The 22,530-nt window shown below is 35.7% G+C and overlaps 1 protein-coding gene across 3 annotated transcripts in view; it reads left to right on the plus strand.

The window, feature by feature from the left end:
* TBC1D5 (TBC1 domain family, member 5) overlaps positions 1-22,530 on the plus strand; it is a 500,189-nt gene that overhangs the window by 375,149 nt on the left and 102,510 nt on the right. For all 3 annotated transcript variants that reach the window (XM_011977919.1, XM_011977920.1, XM_011977921.1), the window contains one exon: positions 16,322-16,407. In XM_011977919.1, the coding sequence (XP_011833309.1) occupies positions 16,322-16,407 (86 nt within the window). The remainder of the gene's footprint in view (positions 1-16,321; positions 16,408-22,530) is intronic.

The raw sequence follows: 22,530 nt of genomic DNA on the forward strand, positions 1-22,530 counted from the left end.
GATCTCCTGATCTCGTGATCCGCCCACCTCGGCCTCCCAAAGTGCTGGAATTACAGGCGTGAGCCACCATGCTCGGCCAATTTTTGTATTTTTAGTAGAGACAGGGTTTCGCCGTGTTGGCCAGACTAGTCTCGAACACCTGACCTCAGGTGATCCACCCATCTCGGTCTCCCAAGCAGATTAGCAAGTTTGCAGAGGGTTGCTGTGTATAAGAATAAGGTTGGATAATGAGTCAATTCTGAGGAGGTTATGGGATCCCCAGGTAGAAATATCCAGAAGGTAATTGAGAATGTGTGTCTAGAGCTCTAAGAAGGGATCTGGACCAGAATTACAGACTTAGGACTCTTTGAGTATGAGTATTAATTATAGTTGAGGGAACGTAAGTGGTCCAGGAATGATATTTTGGGGAAATGAGATGTGAGCTAGGAAGAGAATCATAGGAAATGGTATCAAAGAGATGGTAGGGTCAAGAAGGAGGAGTACATGCAGAAGATTCAGAATGTGGGAAAACTGTAAGAAGACAGAATTATAATTGCCTAAGGGTAGATAATTCTAACAACATAGAAAATGGTGAGTGACAAAGGTTTTTGATAAATCAACAGAGATTTAAAATAAATGAGCCTGTTGAAAGTCGTTTACATATTTAGGGTACACATTGAAGGGGAAATTAAAGTGCTCTTTCAGAATGAAACAGCGACATAAAAAAAAATAAAGGTCAAGCAATAAGATTGTAGAGGGTTTAGAAAAAGGAAGGGAGAAGTGAAAATAGTGAGGACTCTTGGGGTGAAAATAAATGAGCAACATAGTGCTGTTGATAACAAAGGAATGACTATTTTCAAACACACTTTAGCATTTCCCAATCAGATATTTGTTAAAGTAATATGTTCAATTTTTTATTCTTAATTTTGAGAGATGTGGAAAATTATAAAGTATTATTATCAATGTCATATACTTGAAACTTGTATTATTTATTCTATTTTCATGAACCCTTATGGTATGTTTAGCCAGAAGAGGTTCGAAGATAGAACTGGGTTCAGTTCCTGGCTGTTTCCTTACCATCTCATGTAACTTTGGCTAAACTACTAACTATTCCAAACCTCTTTCTTTTTCTTTTTTTTTTTTTTTTTATTATTATTATACTTTAAGTTCTAGGGTACATGTGCATAACGTGCAGGTTTGTTACATATGTATACTTGTGCCATGTTGCCGTGCTGCACCCATCAACTCGTCAGCACCCATCATCTCGTCATTTACATCAGGTATAACTCCCAATGCAATCCCTCTCCCCTCCCCCCTCCCCATGATAGGCCCCGGTGTGTGATGTTCCCCTTCCCGAGTCCAAGTGATCTCCTTGTTCAGTTCCCACCTATGAGTGAGAACATGCAGTGTTTGGTTTTCTGTTCTTGTGATAGTTTGCTAAGAATGATGGTTTCCAGCTGCATCCATGTCCCTACAAAGGACACAAACTCATCCTTTTTTATGGCTGCATAGTATTCCATGGTGTATATGTGCCACATTTTCTTAATCCAGTCTGCCACTGATGGACATTTGGGTTGATTCCAAGTCTTTGCTATTGTGAATAGTGCCGCAATAAACATACGTGTGCATGTGTCTTGATAGCAGCATGATTTATAATCCTTTGGGTATATACCCAGTAATGGGATGGCTGGGTCATATGGTACCTCTAGTTCTAGATCCTTGAGGAATCGCCATACTGTTTTCCATAATGGTTGAACTAGTTTACAATCCCACCAACAGTGTAAAAGTGTTCCTGTTTCTCCACATCCTCTCCAGCACCTGTTGTTTCCTGACTTTTTAATGATTGCCATTCTAACTGGTGTGAGATGGTATCTCATTGTGGTTTTGATTTGCATTTCTCTGATGGCCAGTGATGATGAACATTTTTTCATGTGTCTGTTGGCTGTATGAATGTCTTCTTTTAAGAAATGTCTGTTCATATCCTTTGCCCACTTTTTGATGGGGTTGTTTGTTTTTTTCTTGTCAATTTGTTTGAGTTCTTTGTAGGTTCTGGATATTAGCCGTTTGTCAGATGAGTAGATTGCAAAAATTTTCTCCCATTCTGTAGGTTGCCTGTTCACTCTGATGGTAGTTTCTTTTGCTGTGCAGAAGCTCTTTAGTTTAATGAGATCCCATTTGTCAATTTTGGCTTTTGCTGCCGTTGCTTTTGGTGTTTTAGACATGAAGTCTTTGCCCATGCCTATGTCCTGAATGGTACTACCTAGGTTTTCCTCTAGGGTTTTTATGGTATTAGGTCTAACATTTAAGTCTCTAATCCATCTTGAATTAATTTTCGTATAAGGAGTAAGGAAAGGATCCAGTTTCAGCTTTCTACTTATGGCTAGCCAATTTTCCCAGCACCATTTATTAAATAGGGAATCCTTTCCCCATTTCTTGTTTCTCTCAGGTTTGTCAAAGATCAGATGGCTGTAGATGTGTGGTATTATTTCTGAGGACTCTGTTCTGTTCCATTGGTCTATATCTCTGTTTTGGTACCAGTACCATGCTGCTTTGGTTACTGTAGCCTTGTAGTATAGTTTGAAGTCAGGTAGCGTGATGCCTCCAGCTTTGTTCTTTTGACTTAGGATTGTCTTGGAGATGCGGGCTCTTTTTTGGTTCCATATGAACTTTAAAGCAGTTTTTTCCAATTCTGTGAAGAAACTCATTGGTAGCTTGCCAAACCTCTTTCTTTACCTATTAAATGGTAGTGAGTTTTTTGGTGAAAAATTTAGGACTGAGATAATATTTGTAAAGGAACTAATGTGATCTGGCACCTACTTGGTAGCAGTAAATAATAACTGATGTTATATGTTTTTTCCATGAGAGGAAGAAGACTACATGGGGTTGACTTCATTTGTGGCATGTTTAAGCTGCGGTTTATTTCATTAAATTTTCTGCTTAATTGATGCCTCATAAATGAGCTAATTCTTTCTTAAACCTTGTCTAAGTTTCCAGTTAACTAAAACAACTCCTAAATAATTTAATAGTACAGTGTATCATTTGTTGATTTTTTAAAAATTGTCTATTGCTTTTTATGTACTTGTACAACAGATAAAGTTTGAAAATTCTAGCTATCATTAATCATTAAGTAGTACAGTCTAGAAAAATAAGTCACAGTGTAACAGGCTGATGAGATCGCTAAGAATCACAACAGCAGTAAGTTCATTCTTTCTTCACTAAGCTGCACCTCTCCTCTCCATAACTCTCTCCCAACAACACAAATGTTGTAAATGCCTATTCATCCTTCAGATTACCATTCCATTGTGACTTCTTCTGATGAGGTTCCCTTTATAGGTGATATTTCCCTTTTCTCTAGCTGCCTTTAAGATTTTTCCTTTCACATTGGCCTTGGAAAGTCTAATGACTGTGTGTTGCACATGGTCGTCTTGTATAGTAACCACATGAACTGAATTAAAAACAAAACCATATGATCATCTCAATAGATGCAGAAAAATCTTTTGGTAAAATCCAACATCCTTTCATGATAAAAACCCTCGAGAAGCTAGGCATTGAAGGAACATACCTCAAAATAATGAGTCATCTATGACAAACCCACAGCCAACATCATACTGAACAGGCAAAATCTAGAAGCATTCCCGTTAAGAACTGGAAGTAGACAAGGTTGCCCATTCTTACCACTCCTATTCAACATAGTACTGGAAGTCCTAGCTAAAGCAGTCAGGAAAGAGAATGGAATAAAAGGCTTCCAAGTAGGAAAAGAGGTAGTCAGAGTATCTCTCTGCTCTGGCAATATGGTTCTATACCCAGAAAACCCTTAAAGACTCCACCAGAAGTCTCCTAGACCTGATAAACAACGTCAGTAAAGTTTCAGGATACAAAATCCGTGTACAAAGATCAGTAGTATGTCTGTACACCAATTTAAGCTGAGAATGAAATCAAGAATGTAATCTCCTTTACCACAGCCACAAAAAAAAAAATGTATCTAGGAGTACATCTTACCAAGGAGATGAAAGGTCTCTACAAGGAGAACTACAAAACACTGCTGAAAGAAATCATAGATGACAAAAGCAAATGGAAAAACATTCCAGGCTATGGATTGGAAGAATCAATACCATTAAAATGTGCTACTGCCCAAAGCAATCTACAGATTCAAAACTGCTATTTCTATCAAATTCCCAATTCCATTTTTCACAGAATTAGAAAAAACTATTCTAAAATTCATATGAAACTGAAAAAGAGCCCAAATAGTCAAAGCAATCCAAACAAAAAGGACAAAGCTGGAGATGCACATTACCTGACTTCAAACTATACTACAAGGCCACAGTAAGCAAAACAGCATAGTACTGGTACAAAAACAAACACATAGACCAATAGAACAGAATAGAGAACTCAGAAATAAGACCACACACCTACAGCCAACTGATATTTGACAAAGCTCACAAAAATAAGCAATGGGGAAAAGACTCTCTGTTCAATAAATGGTGCTGGGAAAACTGGCTAACTATATGCAGAAGAATGAAACTGGACTCCTACTTCTCACCATATACAATTACTTCAAGATAAATCGAAGACTTAAAAGTAAGACCTCAGCCTATAAAAATCCTAGGAAAAAAACTAGGAAATCTTCTGGACATCAGCCTTGGCAGATCATTTATGACTAAGTCCTCAAAAGCAACTGTAACAAAAACTGACAAGTGAGAACTCATTAAACTAAAGCGCTCTGCACAGCAAAAGAAACTATCAACAGAGTAGACAACCTACAGAATGGGAGAAAATATTTGCAAACTTTGCATAATGGGAGAATGCTCACTTACAGTGAAGTAAATGAGCATTCTACTTACTTCACTGTAAGTCTACTTCTTGTCTGCTTCTGAAGAGCTTAGTCTTCCTGTGCTGACTCCTGTGAGAGGGTTTCCATTGCTGCAGGACTGATAGCAGAGAGATTTGATATCCAAAATGTTTAAGGGACTTAAATCAAGGGGGAAAAAAACACTAAAAAGTAGGCAGAGGATATGAACAGACAGTCCTCAAAAGAAAACATACAGGTGTCCAACAAACAGATGAAAAAATGCTCAACATCACTGATCATCAGAGAGATGCAAATCAAATCTGTAGTGAGATACCATCTTACACCAGTCAGGATGACTATTATTAAAAAGTTGAAAAATAACAAATGTTGGTGAGGCTGCAGAGAAAAGGGAACTCTTATATGTTGATGGGAATGTAAATTAGTTCAGCCACTATGGAAAGCAGTTTGGAGATTTCTCGAACTAAAAATAGAACTACCATTCAACCCAGCAATCCCATTACTGGGTACATGCCCAAAGGAAAATTAATCATTCTAAGTAAAAGATACATACATGCTTATGTTAATTGCAACACTATTCACAACAGCAAATATATGGAATAAACCTAGGAGCCCATCAGTGTTGGACTGGATGAAGAAAATGTGGTACATATACACCATGGAACGCTATGCAGCCATAATTCTTAATTAAAAGCCATCATTCTTTTAATGAAACTATGTCCTTTACAGCAACATAGATGTAGCTGGAGGCCATCATCCTAAGTGAGTTAACACAGAAACAAAACAAAATTATCACATGTTCTCGCTTAATAATAGGAGCTATATCTTGGGTTCAACGGACCTAAACCCAGAAACAGGAGACACTAGGGACTCCAGAAGGAAGGAGGGAGGGAGGGGGACAAGACCCATAAAACTTCCGGTTGGATACTGTGTTCACCATGTGGGTGATGGGATTAATAGAAACCCAAACCTTTGTATGAGGCAATATACCCTTGTAACAAACCTGTACATGTACCCCATGAATCTAAAATAAAAGTTGAAATTTAAAAATAAATAATTAAATTCTGGCTGCAAACTAAGAAAGTTCAGCTACCTCTTCAAACAATCAAGTAATCTGTGGACAACTCTACTTACGGTATAGACCATTACAAATTTCTCTGCTATCGGCAGTCCCACAGCAATAGAAACCCTCTCAGAGGAATTAGCACAGAAGGAGTAGGCTCTTCAGAAGTAGACAATGTACTTCACTGTTTGTGAGCATTCTCCCTTCATTCTCCCCACTGACCCCTCCTGGACTTCTCATTCATTCAGGTGAGGTACTGGATGCTATCTGGGCCAAAATTTATGCATCTAAATATACCCCAATCCTAAGTGTTACTCCTATCCAGGGCTGGCTGGCATTCATCTGGTTTTGCGGCTTATAACAGTTACTAAAATGTTGAAGTACTTATATGTAAGTAGGTAAAGAAATTCAGTATCAGAGGAGCTAAATCCTGGTATGGCAGAGGCTTTCCAGGCATTTCTTCCTGGATCCCTGTAAGTCCTGATGGTAGCTGCCTATACTAAACCAGTTGTTTTATGTTTTGACTACTACCCCTGAACATATTCATGTAGTAGTAAAAGAGTTAATAAACTAGTATGGTAGTATCCATAAGACTAAACCTTCCCAAGAGGAAAGCTGTTCTCCAAAATCATCTTTCAATTTTCTGCAGAAAGGCGTCAAGCCCCTAAATGGTCTCTTGATGGAATTTAAGGGGTCTGGTAACTTGGATGGAAAAAATTTACATCTTTATTTTCATTAAGCCCTTATTGAAATTTATATTTTCTTCAAATATGGGTAAAGGCAACAAACTACAGTATTATTAGCAGTATCTGAAACATTGTCACTAATAACAGAGTTTTCATATCAGATTACAGCTCATGAAGATATCTTGAAATACTATTTACATTCATTACTACTTTAAAATTATAGTAATGATCATACTAGCCACTGTATCTTGTCATATAATCATTAATATAAAAGCACATGTGAGTATATTACAACTTTGTTCAGTATTCTGATTACTATTTTTATTATGTTTTCTTTATTGCCCTATATACTTTTATGCATTTTTAAAAATATTATTCCAGAAAGGAGACCAAAATCTTTACCAGAAAGCAGAGGATTCCATAGCATAAAAAAATGTTAAGAACACATAGCATAGATATTATGTAAGCAGCATGTAATTGGTTTTCCAATCATTATTATTAAAGTAGTTCGTTTTAAGACTGAGCTGTATCAAAGATCATTGATTAAAAATATTTTACAACACTATCTGCTATTTAGAGAAATTCACATCTAAGATTAGTGTTCTTTTTTAAAATGACACATGGAATCTAGAATAAGGTAGTCCAAAGGCGAAAGTCCATCTACATGGACTCTTCTCCATGGTCTTCTCTGTGGTCTAACTTGACATACTTTCTCCTACATAGATAACTACAACTCAAATCTATGTATTATTTATGTTTGCTTTGTGATTTCTCCCTTCACTTAGAAATTTCAAAGTTCGTATTTCCCTTTTTACTAATAAGATTCACAGAAAAATACAGTGGAAGCAAATGACCTTGGTAAAAGTGGGTTTTTACAATAAATGAATTTTTAATTCCAAGATTTTTTTCATTGAAATTACTCCCCCAGTTGCATTAAAAGTGTAGCTGTGCAAAGCTTCCTTTTACCAGGCGTCATTGTTCAGGACCTTAGTTTTTGTTGCCTTGGCAATTCCGAAAGCAGGTGATGAAAGGGAAGAAGACAGGGAAAAGAAGATGGGAGAAAAATTTTCCAGATCAGAATTCTCAGTCCTGTTGGGTCACAGACTTACTCTTGGGGGTTCAAAAATTCTAACATTGTTTTTAAATTGCCTCTATTTTGATGGTTACTTGATTAAACTATTCCAACATTTCTAAAAATAAAAATTTGCAGTGATAACTTTTATATCAGAATTTACCTCTGTTTCCCAAATTGGGATCTTTAGGAATATTTTTTGAGATCACTTTTTCCCTTTTTTTCTTTCATGAAGATTGGGAACCGCACTTAGGAACAGACAAATGGATTTCCGTATTTCTTAAAGCATTGAAGTAAGTCTCTCCCACCCCCACCATTACTGACATTGAAGAAGGAAAAAGGTGAAGAGTTCAGTACTACTGAAAAGAGCCAACCAGTTATCTAAAAGACATATTTTGAGGCCCAGTATTAGCAACAAAGAAAATTTGTAGACCTAAATTCCTACTTTCCATATATATAAATAACAAACTGGGAGTGGGGGGTATGTGACTCTGGCATCTTCCTGCACGCTAAATTAAAAAATGTAAATACATTAGTAAAAGAAAAAAATTTATTTCTCTTTTGGTGTCTATTTATTGTGTGAAGCTAAAGTCGAGCATAACGCACAGGTGGTTTAAAATGCTTCTCTGCCATCTGAGATCTCGGCTTGCCAGGGTATAGATGGGGATGTCACTTTAGGGAATTGGGCTTATTCAGTATGTAAAATGAGGCTGGCATGGCTTCAGAGGTTTTGTCTGTGTCTTTACCCAATTAACGATGTTTTTGCTTCCTTTTTTTTAAAACTTTTTCTCTTCTAAATTTTCTTTTTTTTGGTTTACTCTATGGATGCATAGATGAGAATTACCTAGATTTTTCTATCAATTGCCCTAAGATTCTTAATACCTAGTTTTCACAATATATTTTTCCCATCAAAATACATAGGAATTATTAGTAAATAAACCAGAACTCATTTTGATCCTGACACTGAAATAATATTTTAGTTACAACCAAGTTACAAATATTTATATTCTTTTTAAATGAAAATCTATATTAATTTGATGAGTGCATTGTATTCTTACATTTTGAATTTTGTGTATTGTTTAAAACAAAAACTAGGTTTTATTTTCCAAATCTGAGGTTTTGTGAATTTATTTTATACTAAGTGTATGAAATTAACTCACGGTAAGATTGTTAAAAAAAAAAAGTGATTTAGATCAGGAAGGTAGGGCTCAATATACTATTATGCATAAATATGTATAGTAAAGTGAGTATTGTCCTTAGTCACATGTGATATAAGAAGAAAATCAACTCTTGGATAAATGAAGAATAAGAAATAAGATACAAAGTCTAGGTTTGATAATATTTAGATAATATTCAGACAATACCCCTTATTGATACAGTGTGCGTATGTATTTTAAAGGGAGTAATTTTGAGAGCATGTGGGATTACGATGTCTGCCTTTTTGATTCCCTGTGTTGCTGTACCTATATTTAATGAAAAGGGCAGTAAGTGGCAATAAGAGACAGAAATAGTGAGACCTTTGTGAACCCTCCAGCAATCAGTGAATATCAGACCACAAATTTTTCCAGCTTTAATTACAGGCAAAAGAAAACACAAAATTAGCATTTTAATATAGAAATATCTTAGGCTTTAGGAGAATTATGATAAATCTAATGTTGCCTAGTGAACCAGAGAGGGAATATTACAACAAACTGTCTCCTTAGGAATATTTGTTTAAATAAAGGCAACAATACTTCATCCTTATCTTTTTTAGATAGTTATCATTATTTCAGGCTGTTCTTTGTTCCAGGTTTAAAATACCTTTAGTTAAAAAAATAAAAAAGTAATTGGCAGTGTTTGTTTTCTATAAAACTATAAGAAGAGAAAAATTCTGTTTGCTTGGCACTAACAAGATAATTATTTTAGGGAGAGTTTTTGCTCTGCAGCTCTAGTTCACGCGTGCCATGGCATCTCTGCACTTGGATGCATTTAGGTTATCTCATTTCAGTTACAGCGTATTAAACTAACTCCTCTTCCATGGCTGAGGTTTGCCCACCTGTCTCCCCTAAAACACCTGCAACATATGTTTGCATAACCCTGTAATGCTTTGCCTTTAGGGTCCTGAGAAATTCCCCCAGAGCTTTTCTCTTATAAACAGCTGAGCAATTCGTTTTTCTAATGACGGTTGCTTTCCCCCCAGCATTGAGGCAATAACATATTCACTAAAATAAGGGTCTCATTTTTCATCAAAGAGGAACGTTCGACATATTTTTACAGTGCTGTTTCTCCTTCCGAGCTTTATTTTTCCCCTTTTGTAATCTAGCATGTTATAAAAATTAAGGGTTGGTAGCAAGTATTAAGGGAAAGAAAACTAAGTAATTCTTAATTTGTCAAATATTTTCTTTTCTTCATGCCAAACATACATTATACTGTAAATACTTTTTTTCTGTTAAACAAGTACTATAGAACTTTGTCAGTTTAATGTAAAAATTGTGACTCGATAAGCTATAAAAATGATAATAATTTGGACATATTGCAGGAAATCACTTTGATTGTTATATTCTCATATGCTAGCAAACAAATGCTGCCTTAATAGTATGATTTTACACCTTTTTCATATTAGTAAACCTATGTGCTCCTATTCTGAGAAATAAGACAGCCTTTCTCCTCACATGAGATCCAGCATTCATATTTTTTCTATGTGTTTTTGCTTTAAAAAATATAATGCTTGTCAAAATCTATCCTAAATTCATGTATAACTATTTGAAGTATGAAGCATCACTTTTTCCACCTATTTGTTATCATGAATTTCAGGTAGTCAGACTGTCAGATCTGCCCTCTGATTCATGTCTGTCAGTGCTCAGTGGTATCAAAAGGTAATCATGTCATTGAGTTCTTATCAAGTGCCTGGTACTGTGCTGGGGACTTAGTTCTCATTGTGTCAATTAATCCTTTCTGCAGTTTTGCAGATGAGTAAGCTAGAGCTAGGAATGTAACTAACTCCTTACAGTTGCTCCACTGGTAATAGATGGAGCAGGAATCTGAGTACAACCCTCACTGATTCCTGATCCCTTGCGTCACCTATCAGGCACCTTGTGCCCGACTCTAGAGCACACGAGTGCTGTTACATTTACCCTAGTCCTTGTGTTTTCAACGTATAACTTCACCTCTACATTAACTCCTACTGGTACTTTAATAAATTAGGACAGGCATCACTGGAATTGATATTCTTTTGCTCTTTTCAGTTCTGCCGATACTTATAAATAGCCAGTCCTTTGAAATATCCTGTGCTGTTCATAGCAAGATGAGACTTCTCCTTCTGTAGTCTCTATTTGATGATTCAAATGGAGATATCACCTTGGAGTGAAGAACAGGAGTTAGGGAATCAGTCCAGAAAGTACTATTTGTAATTACCTTTGTTGGATGAGTTTGATTTCTCCAGACTCAGTACAAGGGAAATATCTACCACCTTATAGTTATGTGTACTTCTTGTAGCATCTAGTATTTAGTTAGGCTTAGTGTGAATTAGCATATAAATATTTTTATACTATCATAACAAAATGAGTTTGAACTTAGAATATTGAAATGTTGCTATAGGGGTAAGAGTGGCAAAGAGGAGGTAGGTCGGCTTATCTACAGACTTCCATTACAGAGTGCAGAGTATGGCCAAGGGGAGTTGTTCACCATCCAAAGTCAAACTCATTCTTGGACAGAATGTTTGTTTTACCTAAAATTATATTAAGGAGCAGTCTACTATCATACAATATATACTTTAGAAGTGAACAAAGTTAACTATAACTTAGATCGATTTCAGTTTTTATCTCTTATTTTGATCTCTGTTATTTAAGCATTATTGTAAGTCGATTTTGTGATCATGCTAAATTAACAAAAGCATTTTGGAAAGTCAGAAGCATAGCATGAGTTTTGTCTAGTTTTGATTTGTTTTTTGCATATTGTTTCTTCTAGAACACTCGCATCTACCACTGTCAATTCTGCTTCTGTATGTCACTTTGTCCACAAGACTTGAAGATACCTTAAAGTCTTCAGACTTTAAGAATGTGTTCAGCATTCTTCTTATATTGCTATAAAATAAAATGCTGAAGAAAAAGCTTTAAATAGAGCTTCAACAACATTAACAAAGAGTTGAGTAATACTTGGGCAGTTAAGAAACTGAAATCTTGTGAAAGACTTACTTCAGGCCCATCCTGGTTGGCCTAGGAAAGGCATGGTAAACCAGGATGAACTGAATTTGAATATGTGATTTTTGCCCTTTTCTTTTTTCTTTCTTTCTTCCTTCCTTTTTAATTTAATTTAATTTTATTTTATTTTTTTTGGAGACAGGGTCTCATTCTGTCGCCCAGGCTGGAGTGCAGTGACACAATCTCAGCTCACTGCAACCTCCTCCCAGGCTCAAGCTGTTTTACCTCAACCTCCCAAGTAGCTGGGACTATAGGTATATGCCACCATACTTGACTGTCTTACTTTTTAAGAGATAGGATCTCGCAGTCACCCAGGTTGGAATACAGTGGCATGATCATAGCTCACTGCGGCCTCAAACTGCGTTCAAGTGATCCTCCTGCCTCAGCAGCATGCACCACCATGCCCAGCTAATTTTTTTTGTTTTTTGTTGAGACTGTGGTCTTGCGATTTTGCCCAGGCTGTTCTCAAACTTCTGGCCTCAAGCAATCCTCCTACCTCAGCCTCCCAAAGTTCTGGGATTACAGGCATGAACCACTGCACCCAGCCTGCATTCATTATGTATAGTTATATAAACTTCCCAGAACATGGAACATAATTGGTATTCCTCTGTACACAGACTAATGTGAGTTAAGATATGATTACCATTTTGCTATCTTCCAAAGGAAAATTCCCCAAAACAAACGCATTTAAAAATATCCATTGTTTAGGGAATGCTCATGATAGTTGAAGTCCTGACTGTGTGAAAATGAGTTTAAAACACAATCATGCACTGCATAATGACGTTTGGGTCAACAGCAGACCACACATATGATAGTGCTCCCATAAGATTATAATACCATGTTTTTACTGTACCTTTTCTTTTTAAATATGTTTAAGTACACAGATACCATTGTGTTGTACCTGTCTACTGTATTCAGTACAGTAACATGCTACACAGGTTTGTAGCCTGGGGTAAATGAGCTATATCATATAACCTAGGTGTGTAATAAGCTATACCATCTAGGTTTTTGTAAAATATATTCTATGATGCTCACACAATGATGAAATCACCTAATGACACATTTCTCAGAACGTATCCCCATCATTAAGCAACACATGACTGTAATTGCCAATTGTTCTAATACAAATGAAGACATAATGTTAAAGTGTTGACATAACATGTTCTACACAATGAGAAATCACAGTTTTCATGGGGTCTGGTCTTTCTTACATATAGAGTTTTACATGTATAGTTCTAGTAGCTCTTATATTTTAGAGAAGATTCCAGAACTTTAAAGATTAGAAATCATCATATTTTTATAAAGTTGTATTTGAAAAAAGAAAAAAAAAAACTCCTTTAAGAAGAGCAAGTATTAGCCAAGCGTGGTATCTCACACCTGTAATACCAGCACTTTGGAAGGCTGAGGTGGGTGGATCGTCTGAGCCCAGGAGTTCAAGACTAGCCTGGGCAACATGGCAAAACCCCATCTCTACAAAACAATATAAAAATTAGCTGGGCATGTTGGTGCATGCGTGTAGTCCCAACTACCAGGAGGCTGAGGTGGGAGGATCACTTGAGCCTAGGATGTCAAGGCTTCAGTGAGCCAACATAGCACTACCACACTCCAGCCTGGGCAACAGAATGAAACGCTGTCTCCCCCCTACCTCCCCCCGACAAAAAAAAGAGGAGCAAGTATCTCTTTTAAAATATTTCCGTTGCATAAAGTGAGAATTCCGCTCATTTAATCTTGTCCCCCTAAGGAAACCATTGATAACATTTTGGTACGTCGCAGTTATCTATCCATTTATCTTCATATGTACATTTATATATATATTTTTAACAATGATTTGAACATGTTACCTAGTTTTAATTTGGTTTTGTTTTGGTTGTTATTTGTTGAGATGGTATTCCAAAATTCCTTAACTTTTTAAAACCTTATTTAATAGAGATAAAATTAACTTAATTGAAAGAGAAGAATTATAGGTAAATTGAAGAACTATACTTACTGAATCTTAACGTATAAAAGTATTGGTATCCTTTTTATTGTTCATGTCTAGATGTTGATTTTTATAGCCATGCAGTGGTGTACAGGTGTTTCAGATGTTTCATTTTATGCTGTCCAGTACAGTAGCCACTTGCCACATGTGGCTGTTTAGCACTTGAAGTGTGACTAGTCCAAATTGAGATGTGCTGTAAGTATAAAATACACACTGGATTTCAAAGACTTTATACAAAAGAAACAATGTGAAGTATCTCATTAATAACTCTATATGTTGATTACATGTTAAAATCATAATATTTTAGATAGACTGAATTAAATAAAATATCACATTTAGTTTCACTTGTTTCCTTTTTATTTTCTGTTTGAAATGTGGCTACTAGAACATTTTAAATTATAGATGAAATTTATATTTGTGACCCACTGTTGGACGGTGTTTGTCTAGATCCATCTATATGTCTGTATACTTATGTTTTAGAAACATCACTGTCTTCCCAACAGAAAAGAATAACTTTCAGCCATAACCTCTGATTTTATTTTCTTAACATTTCAAATGCTGTTTTTCAACATCATCTTTTGATTCTTTTTTTTGTTTCCAGTACAGTGGTACTTTAAACTACCTCTCCCTTTGATAGCAGTAAGTCTCCTAGGAATTTAAATATGCCTCAGTGAAAGCAATACTTGAGCCTCATTTATATGTTCAAGTTAGATCATTATTCCTAATAATGGCTTTAAGTGCTTAGATAGATCAGCACTCTGTGTCTTGAATTGCTTGTCATTTCTTCATAAAGATGTTTCAAGTAATTGCTCCATGTGATCCCTTCTTTCATTATTTTATGGCAAAAAGTAACATAATCCTTTATTAGTTTGTTGGAAGTCAGAAAAAAAGGTTCTTTTTTTATTAGCAAAAACAAAATGTATTTCCAGGTACTAAGAATAAAGAACAAAATTAGTCATGAGGGATAGTCCTGCGAAAGTTAATTTTTAAAATACATCATGAATGTACTGTCAGTCTGCCAGTAGCCTTAACCTCTATTTTATTTTCCCATTATACTTGGGTCCAGGTTGTCATCAGCTACCATGAGAAAACCTATGTAATTCCTAGAGAGAGAAAAAGTTGCACTGTTAGACTTAATAGTATGGTAGTCATGGAAGCATCAGTTATCTTCATCAAGGCAATTCAGATTTGATTATTGTAGAACTGTGTTGAATACCAAACCAGTGGAGTAGTAGCTGGAGCTAAATCAAGGGATTGTCATTTTTGTCAGATGATTAGGGCTGGCTTGGAAGAGATATGAAAGGGTTGAGCTGTGTAAATATTCTCTTTTCAGCAGAAAAAGAAAAGGTCCATCATGGCCATTAAATGCGGCTTGTTAGCTTGATGAATTTCAAACTATTTAACCTTAGCAATTATATCCCCCTGCAACTCCCCCGTGCCTGCATGCAAGTGTATCAGTGTCTTGGAATTATGTCTCCAAGGATTGATATCTAAGCATATTGGTAATTTTCTATTGAGATAATATGCAGCTTTTCCATGTCCACATACGTATCTCAAAGGAAGTGCCTGCTTTTGTTCAAAAACCCAATTATTAACTTGAATTATATTCCCAGGTAAACATGAGAACACATTTATTTATAAGGTTTTAAAAACTTTTTATGGTAAATATATGTAATTTAACATTTTAGAGATTATAGTATTCATTTAAATTATGCTGTAAACATGATTAGTTTTTGTAAAACAGAAGTATATTTGTTTAATTTTCACTTGCCTGTGAGGGACTTGATACATTTAAATAATAGATACGTTTAAGTAATAGCAACACATTTAAACAGACACAGTGGACCTAATGATTCAACGACATTTCTGCAATGTTTATAAATAATGCTGCATTCTAGAAAGGGCAGTGTGTTTGCTGCTTTTATGAAAATGTACATCGGTCAATTTGCTTTTGTATTGTAATGGTTATCCTGGTAATATTTGTACTATCTGGCATATTGGCATTTATTAAACTCATAAATAAGGATAGATGACATAGAAATTGCTAACTTTAAAAGAATTGCTGAGTTCTGAAATAACTCATTTTGGAACAAGAAAGTCTCAGTGTGCCATCTAGTGGACACATTTAGCATTCTAGTCATAAAAAACTAATGATTTTCTCTTCCCCGGAAATGCAGTTACCTTGACACCTTGTGTCTTTCGGTCCCTTGGCATAGTTTGTGGTTGTGTTACATCTCATATAGTTTTTAGATTTTATTCTAATTTTATTCATCATATTTTTAGGAAAGTTACATTTGAAAGTTTTATTTTGAAGTCATCAGAAATCCAATGATGAATAAATCTATGTTAACTATGAGAGAGGAAAAAATAATTTTTATGTTTAATCAAAGCTAAGGCATAATTTAATGAAAGCAAAACCCAATCACACTAAATTATTAAACTTTATATTATATGTATTCTTTTCTGAAGGAATATTAAAATAATCATTGCTGTTCTCTTATATGTTAATGGATTAAATCATTTAACTAGCTTTTTAAAAATGTATTTTTTTGTTTTAGAGAAATCCAAGACCAGTGACTTATCAATTCCATCCAAATTTAGATTACTACAAAGCACGAGGAGCCGACCTCATGAATAAAAGCCGGTAAGTCCCCTTTTTCTGGTGATAGTTATAAATCACAAGGGTAGTCTCAGAGATCATCAGGAACTTTTCCACATTGCTGAAAACAATTTTCCAGATTTTAGCGTATCAATGGCTAATGTACATAAGGAATCTTTGTTAAATAAATTACCCAAGTTATTTTAAAGGCATAAGAAAATGCTATATATTGACATCAATGGTAAGATGAAAAATAAATATAAGAGTACTTGTTACAATTTGAAGTTAGGCAACTTCATTTTTCTAACATGAATAAACTTGCATAAATTGTGCCTACTTGTATAATCTCTTTCTAGATTTTTGCTGTTGATTGAAAAGAGGCAGCTTTATAATATATTTTTAAATTATTTCAGTAACAAAATTAAAAATGTGTTTCCCAACTGTCTTTAGAACTACACAATAAGCTTATAAATGCATCTTGTGTGTACGTTTGTGATTGCATACATAGAAATTTTAAGGGTCACTGTAGGAATAAAAAACATTAAAATCCTACTTTTCAAAGAAATTAACATGGCAGAAAGGGTTGATGAACGGTTTTGTTCTTTCATAATACTACATTGAGATGTCTCAAGAGTTAACTTGTCAAACCAGAACCATTTCAAATTAGAATGTAATTTCAAAGTTTACTCTGGAAGACTAAAATGTTAGTAATGATAAATGCTGCCAAGTTGTCCGAATTTTCTTCCTCAAGCATTTTGCCTATGTGTTAGCTTTTCTTCAGTAGAATTCCAACAGCCTAAATATACATTTATGGAATACATATACACAATGTGTTCTGCTGTTACTGGAGAGTTAAAAATAAGTTATAATTCCTGCTGCATAGGAACTCATATTCTAAGGGATAAGAAGAAGTTTACAACAAAATGGCTAAATTTAAACTTGAAATTTGAACCTTGTCTTAGTGTAATGTTGTTATAAAATTAGCCATCTCTGATTGAAATCTGTTTGCCCCATATATTGATGTACTGTGCAATTATGAGACCAGTTCTGTAGCCCATGAGACTTGTCTGAAGCTCTTTTCTGTTTGTTCATTTCATCTGAATCTTGTTACACAAATAAAAATTTATTCGCTATAGTCAGTTGATCATTCAACACAACTGCCAGATTGGTTATTTTAAACACACGAAATGCCCAGTAAAAACCCAGACCAAAATCCCTGCCTTCAGTAATCTTACACCCTAGTCAATTATATCTCTTCCCATTATGTCAAATATTTAGTTTTGTTATGTTTAAAAGAACAAAGTATGTTAGTCTTTTTCTTTATACAAGACCTTTTTAGCTGGAATCCTTTGTCTTCCTCTCCCTCCCAACCCCCACAAGATTATTTTTTACACAACAGCCAAGTAAATGTCAATTTATAACAGGTTATATCATACCTCTACATAAACATCTCCAAAGACTTCCTATTGCCCCTGGCAATCTAGTCTTCTTCCTGAAGCCCTTTCCTATCTCTTTGACCTTATCTCCTTCCACTCTCTCCTCTTCACTCTCATGCTACAGCCACATCAGCCTTCTCTGTTTCTTGCCCTTGCTTAGGACCTTTGCACCTAACTCTTCCCTCCTGCTAGAGCTCTTCTGCCACCCGCATCTTCCCATGCCTCTTCATGATTTAAAGCTCAGCCTAAATGTCATCTCAGAGAGGCCACTCTTAACCTCCTTGCCTGTCTTCACCTCCCCTATTCACTCTATCCCATCATCATGAACTGAAGTTATATAATTCATTTGTGTATTTATAATCTGTCTCCCCAACTTCTCCACTAAAATCTAAGCCCCTGAGGGCAGGTATTTTGTCTTACTCACCACTTCATGGCACCTAGGACAATGATGACTGGTATAGGGAAGGCACTCAACACATATTTGTTATATGAATTTTTTGAAATATTTCCAACACCTTTTTCTCCACCACCGGAAATGTATTGTACCCATTCTTTTCTCCCCTTCTTGATTTTCTTCTCTTTAGCCTTCTCTACCCACATTTTTCTTGCACAAAATGTTGGTTTTGTTTTATATATTTCCTTGTAAACACATTAAGATTCTTGTGCAAAGTATCTCTTGAAGATTAGAAGGAAGACTTTTTGTCATCCTTTTGCAATTGCAAAGCTTAACATTGAAATTGAACTAAATAAAATGTAGTAATTGAAGCAGACGTCACAGCTCAGTAAGTAAGGAAATAGTTAATAGACGGTGCTAGGAAAATTGGCAAATCTTTGAAAAAGTATCAGCCACACACAAAAATAAATTCCAAAGTGCACTGAAACAAGCAAACAAAAAATAAAAATGCAAGTGCCTATCTGACCAATAGTTGCTTGAAGACTTTTAAATCTTATTTTTAAATTTTTTTTTTTTTTTTTTTTTTTTTTTTTGGAGATGGAGTCTTATTCTGTCGCCCAGGCTGGAGTGCAGTGGGGCAATCTCAGCTCACCATAAGCTCCACCTTCTGGGTTCCTGCCATTCTCCTGCCTCAGCCTCCCGAGTAGCTGGGACTACAGGCGCCCGCCACCACGCCCAGCTAATTTTTTGTATTTTTTTAGTAGAGATGGGGTTTCACCGTGTTAGCCAGGATGGTCCCCATCTCCTGACCTCATGATCTGCCTGCCTCGGCCTCCCAAAGTGCTGGGATTGTAGGTGTGAGCCACCGCGCCCGAAATCTTACTTTTAAATTTTTAATTGACAAATAATAGTGTGAAGACTTTTTAACCTTAAAAGTAATGGAGAAAAACACAAAGGAACAACTAATGGATTTTACTATACAACACATATTTTAAAGTAGATAGGTCAAAAATAAAGTGAATCAAAAGACAAATCAAAAATTAGGAAAATATTTGTGGTGGATGTAACTGACAAAATATAATATCATTAATGTATGAAGAATTTAGGCAGTTCAATAAGAAACACAAGATCTGGCCGGGTGCAGAGGCTCACGCCTGTAATCCCAGCACCTTGGGAAGCCGAGGCGGGCAGATCACAAAGTCAGGAGATCGAGACCGTTCTGGCCAACATGGTGAAACCCCGTCTCTACTAAAAATACAAAAAATTAGCCAGGAGTGGTGGCACGTGCCTGTAGTCCCAGCTACTCCGAAGGCTGAGGCAGGAGAAAGGCTTCAATCCAGGAGGCGGAGCTTGCAGTGAGCGGAGATGGCGCCACTGCACTCCAACCTGCGTGACAAAGGGAGACTTCATCTCCAAAAAAGTAACACAAGATCCTATCTCAGTGGCCATTCCATTTCTTGCCATGGTCTGCTGAATCCTCTTCTTCCTCCAGATATTAAAACAGCCCCAACCCCACACTACTTTTCTTCTCTATACTCATTCCTTTGAGGATTTCAACTCAGTTCATGGCCTTACAGACCATCATCTGTGGCTGACGGGTCCTTAATTTATGTCTTCGGTTTTACCCATCCCTTGCTACTTAATAAATATTTTCTCTTGGATGTCCCATATGCAGCTTAAATTTAGTATTTTTCAAACAGAACTGTTGATTCTACTCCCACACTCACATGTCTGTTATGCCCACAGTGTTTCTCACAAATAAATACCAAACTTGTTTCTCTTTGACTCCAACCTTTTTCCTTTCTTGGCCTTAATCTGGAATGAATGTAACAGCTTTTTCTTCTAGTAAATCATCAAACCTAATTGGTAGTCTTGGGAACCCCCCCCCCCCACGGTAAAGACAAAGGGTAGGCAAGATTTCTTATACATGAAACAAAAAGCACTAGAAAAGATAGATAAAATGAACTTAAAATTAAGGTTATTTGTTCATGAAAATATGCCATTAAGAAAAAGAACAGGCAAGTCACATACTTGGGGATAATATTTTTAATACATATATCCCAAATATATAAAGAATTTTTGTATGTCAGGAAAAATATGACTTGGGCAAAATACTTGAACAGCTCTTCACAAAAGAAGATATAAAAATGATCAATATGCTATGAAAAGATGTTCAACATTAGTCATCAGGAAAATGCAAATTAAACCACAATGAGATAACATTTCACACCAACTATAATGGATAAAATAAAATAAAAAATAGTAGCAAATGTTGGCAAGGATGTGGAACAATTTCAAACCAACTATAATGGATAAAATAAAATAAAAAATTGACAGTAGCAAATGTTGGCAAGGATGTGGAGCAATTAGAACCCTTGTATATTCCTGATGTGAGTAGAAAAGGTATAACTACTTTGTAAAATAGTTTGGTAATATCTTATGAAGTTAAACATATATCCTATAATATAGCAGTTTAATTTCTAAGGGTTTATCCGAGGGAAATAAAAACACATATCCAAAAGCCACAACAAACAACATCAAAACAGAATGTTCACAGCAGCCTTATTCATAATACCCCAAAGCTGGAAATAACCCAGTCTCCGTCAACAAGAGACCAGATAAACAATTTGTGGTACACTCAAATAATGGAATACTACTCAGCTATAAAGGAATGAACTAGAGTTGTCCCTGGGGGAATTGGTTCCAGGACCACCTGCATATACCCAAATCCATGCATACTCAAGTCTCATAGTCGGCTCTCTCATATAGAAACCTGCATATATGAAAAGTCAGCCTTCTATATACATGAATTTCACATCCCTGTCTCTGCATTTGGTTGAAAAATATCTGCATGTAAGTGTTCCCGCGCAATTCAAACCTGTGTTGTTCAAGGGTTAAGTATACTGCTATATGCAATAACATACATGCATCTCATAAACATTATGCTGAACAAAAAACACTAGTCAGAGAAGAGTGAATATTGTATTGTTCCATATATATGAAACTCAAGAATGGGCAACTAGCATGTGGTGTTAGAAATCAGAAAGTAGCTACCTCAGGATGAGGGTTTGGAATTGACTCTAAAGGGATACGAAGGAATTTGTGAGTAATAGAAATGTTCTTTCTAGGTGTATTATTTGGGATGGTGGTTATACAGGTATACACAAGTGTCAAAACTCATCAGACTGAACATTTAAGATCTGTATATTATATATAAATTATACCTAAGTTTTGTTTTATTAAAAGAAAAAGATGTATTTGCTCTGGACTAGATAGGAGACAGTGTTACTATTTTACCTAAATTGGTTAAGAATTAACAACTCTCTTCAGAAAGAGTACTTTAGATATAGATGATTTTACACCACAAACGCTTAGTTATTTGAATACAAAGAAGCATAAAGTTGCATTTATATAGCCGTCAGTGTCCTTTCAAATTCTGATAAACGCATTACTAATATTGATAGCCATGGACTCCTTGGCTTCATGGCTTGGAGAACATTATTAGCATATTATTTCTTTACTGTAATTTAGCAATAAAACATCTGGAAAAAATACTGTCATTTTGTAAGTAAATAGAACTAAACCTTTAAAAAATCTTGCTGACCATATAAAATGGAAGTTATTCAGGAGAATCTTATGATGCTTTTTAGGTTTCAAAACAGTATGTATTTATTCAATCATTAAACTAAATATTTATTGAATACTATACACAGTGCCAGACACTGTGCTAGGCCCTGGGAATATGATGATTCTAAGACCCACACCCTGACATCAAGGATGTTTAGACTTATGTAAGATACCACTCTTAGGCATATGGGTTACTCCACAATTGAAGCTAACAAGTATTCATTCATTTCACAAATACTTTAATTTCTTCTCTGTGCCAGATATTGAGAGAACATCAGTGAAAAAGATAGATGTGGTGCCTGTTCTCACAGAGCTCAGATTCTAGTATAAGATTATAGTCATTGGAAGAATCTTTGTGCACCCTGGGAAACTGCACTTTTCCAGGACATTCTGCTTAGGCCAGCCCCTGAGAGGAGCACTCCTAAGCTGAGGCACATCCTGATCCCTGGTAGAGATGGGGAATTGTTGGCTGCTAGGCTTTCTTGCGGTAAAATAGTTACCATTACTCCATAGATGCATGGAATCCTACTGAGGAATGTGGATACATCTTAAATGCCCAGGAAACCCTCCTAATAAGAATCTTCTTTCCCTAGATCCTGGCTTCCTCTTATATGTCAGGCAGGGGTCCTGACTAGCAGCCTTCTACAGAGGACCTACATGCCAGAATTAAAATTCTGGAATCTTTCATCATCAGTATCAATGAAGTTATTA

This window comes from Mandrillus leucophaeus, unplaced genomic scaffold, assembly GCF_000951045.1.
Source record: "Mandrillus leucophaeus isolate KB7577 unplaced genomic scaffold, Mleu.le_1.0 Scaffold186, whole genome shotgun sequence".
In the NCBI taxonomy this organism is placed as follows: domain Eukaryota; kingdom Metazoa; phylum Chordata; class Mammalia; order Primates; family Cercopithecidae; genus Mandrillus; species Mandrillus leucophaeus.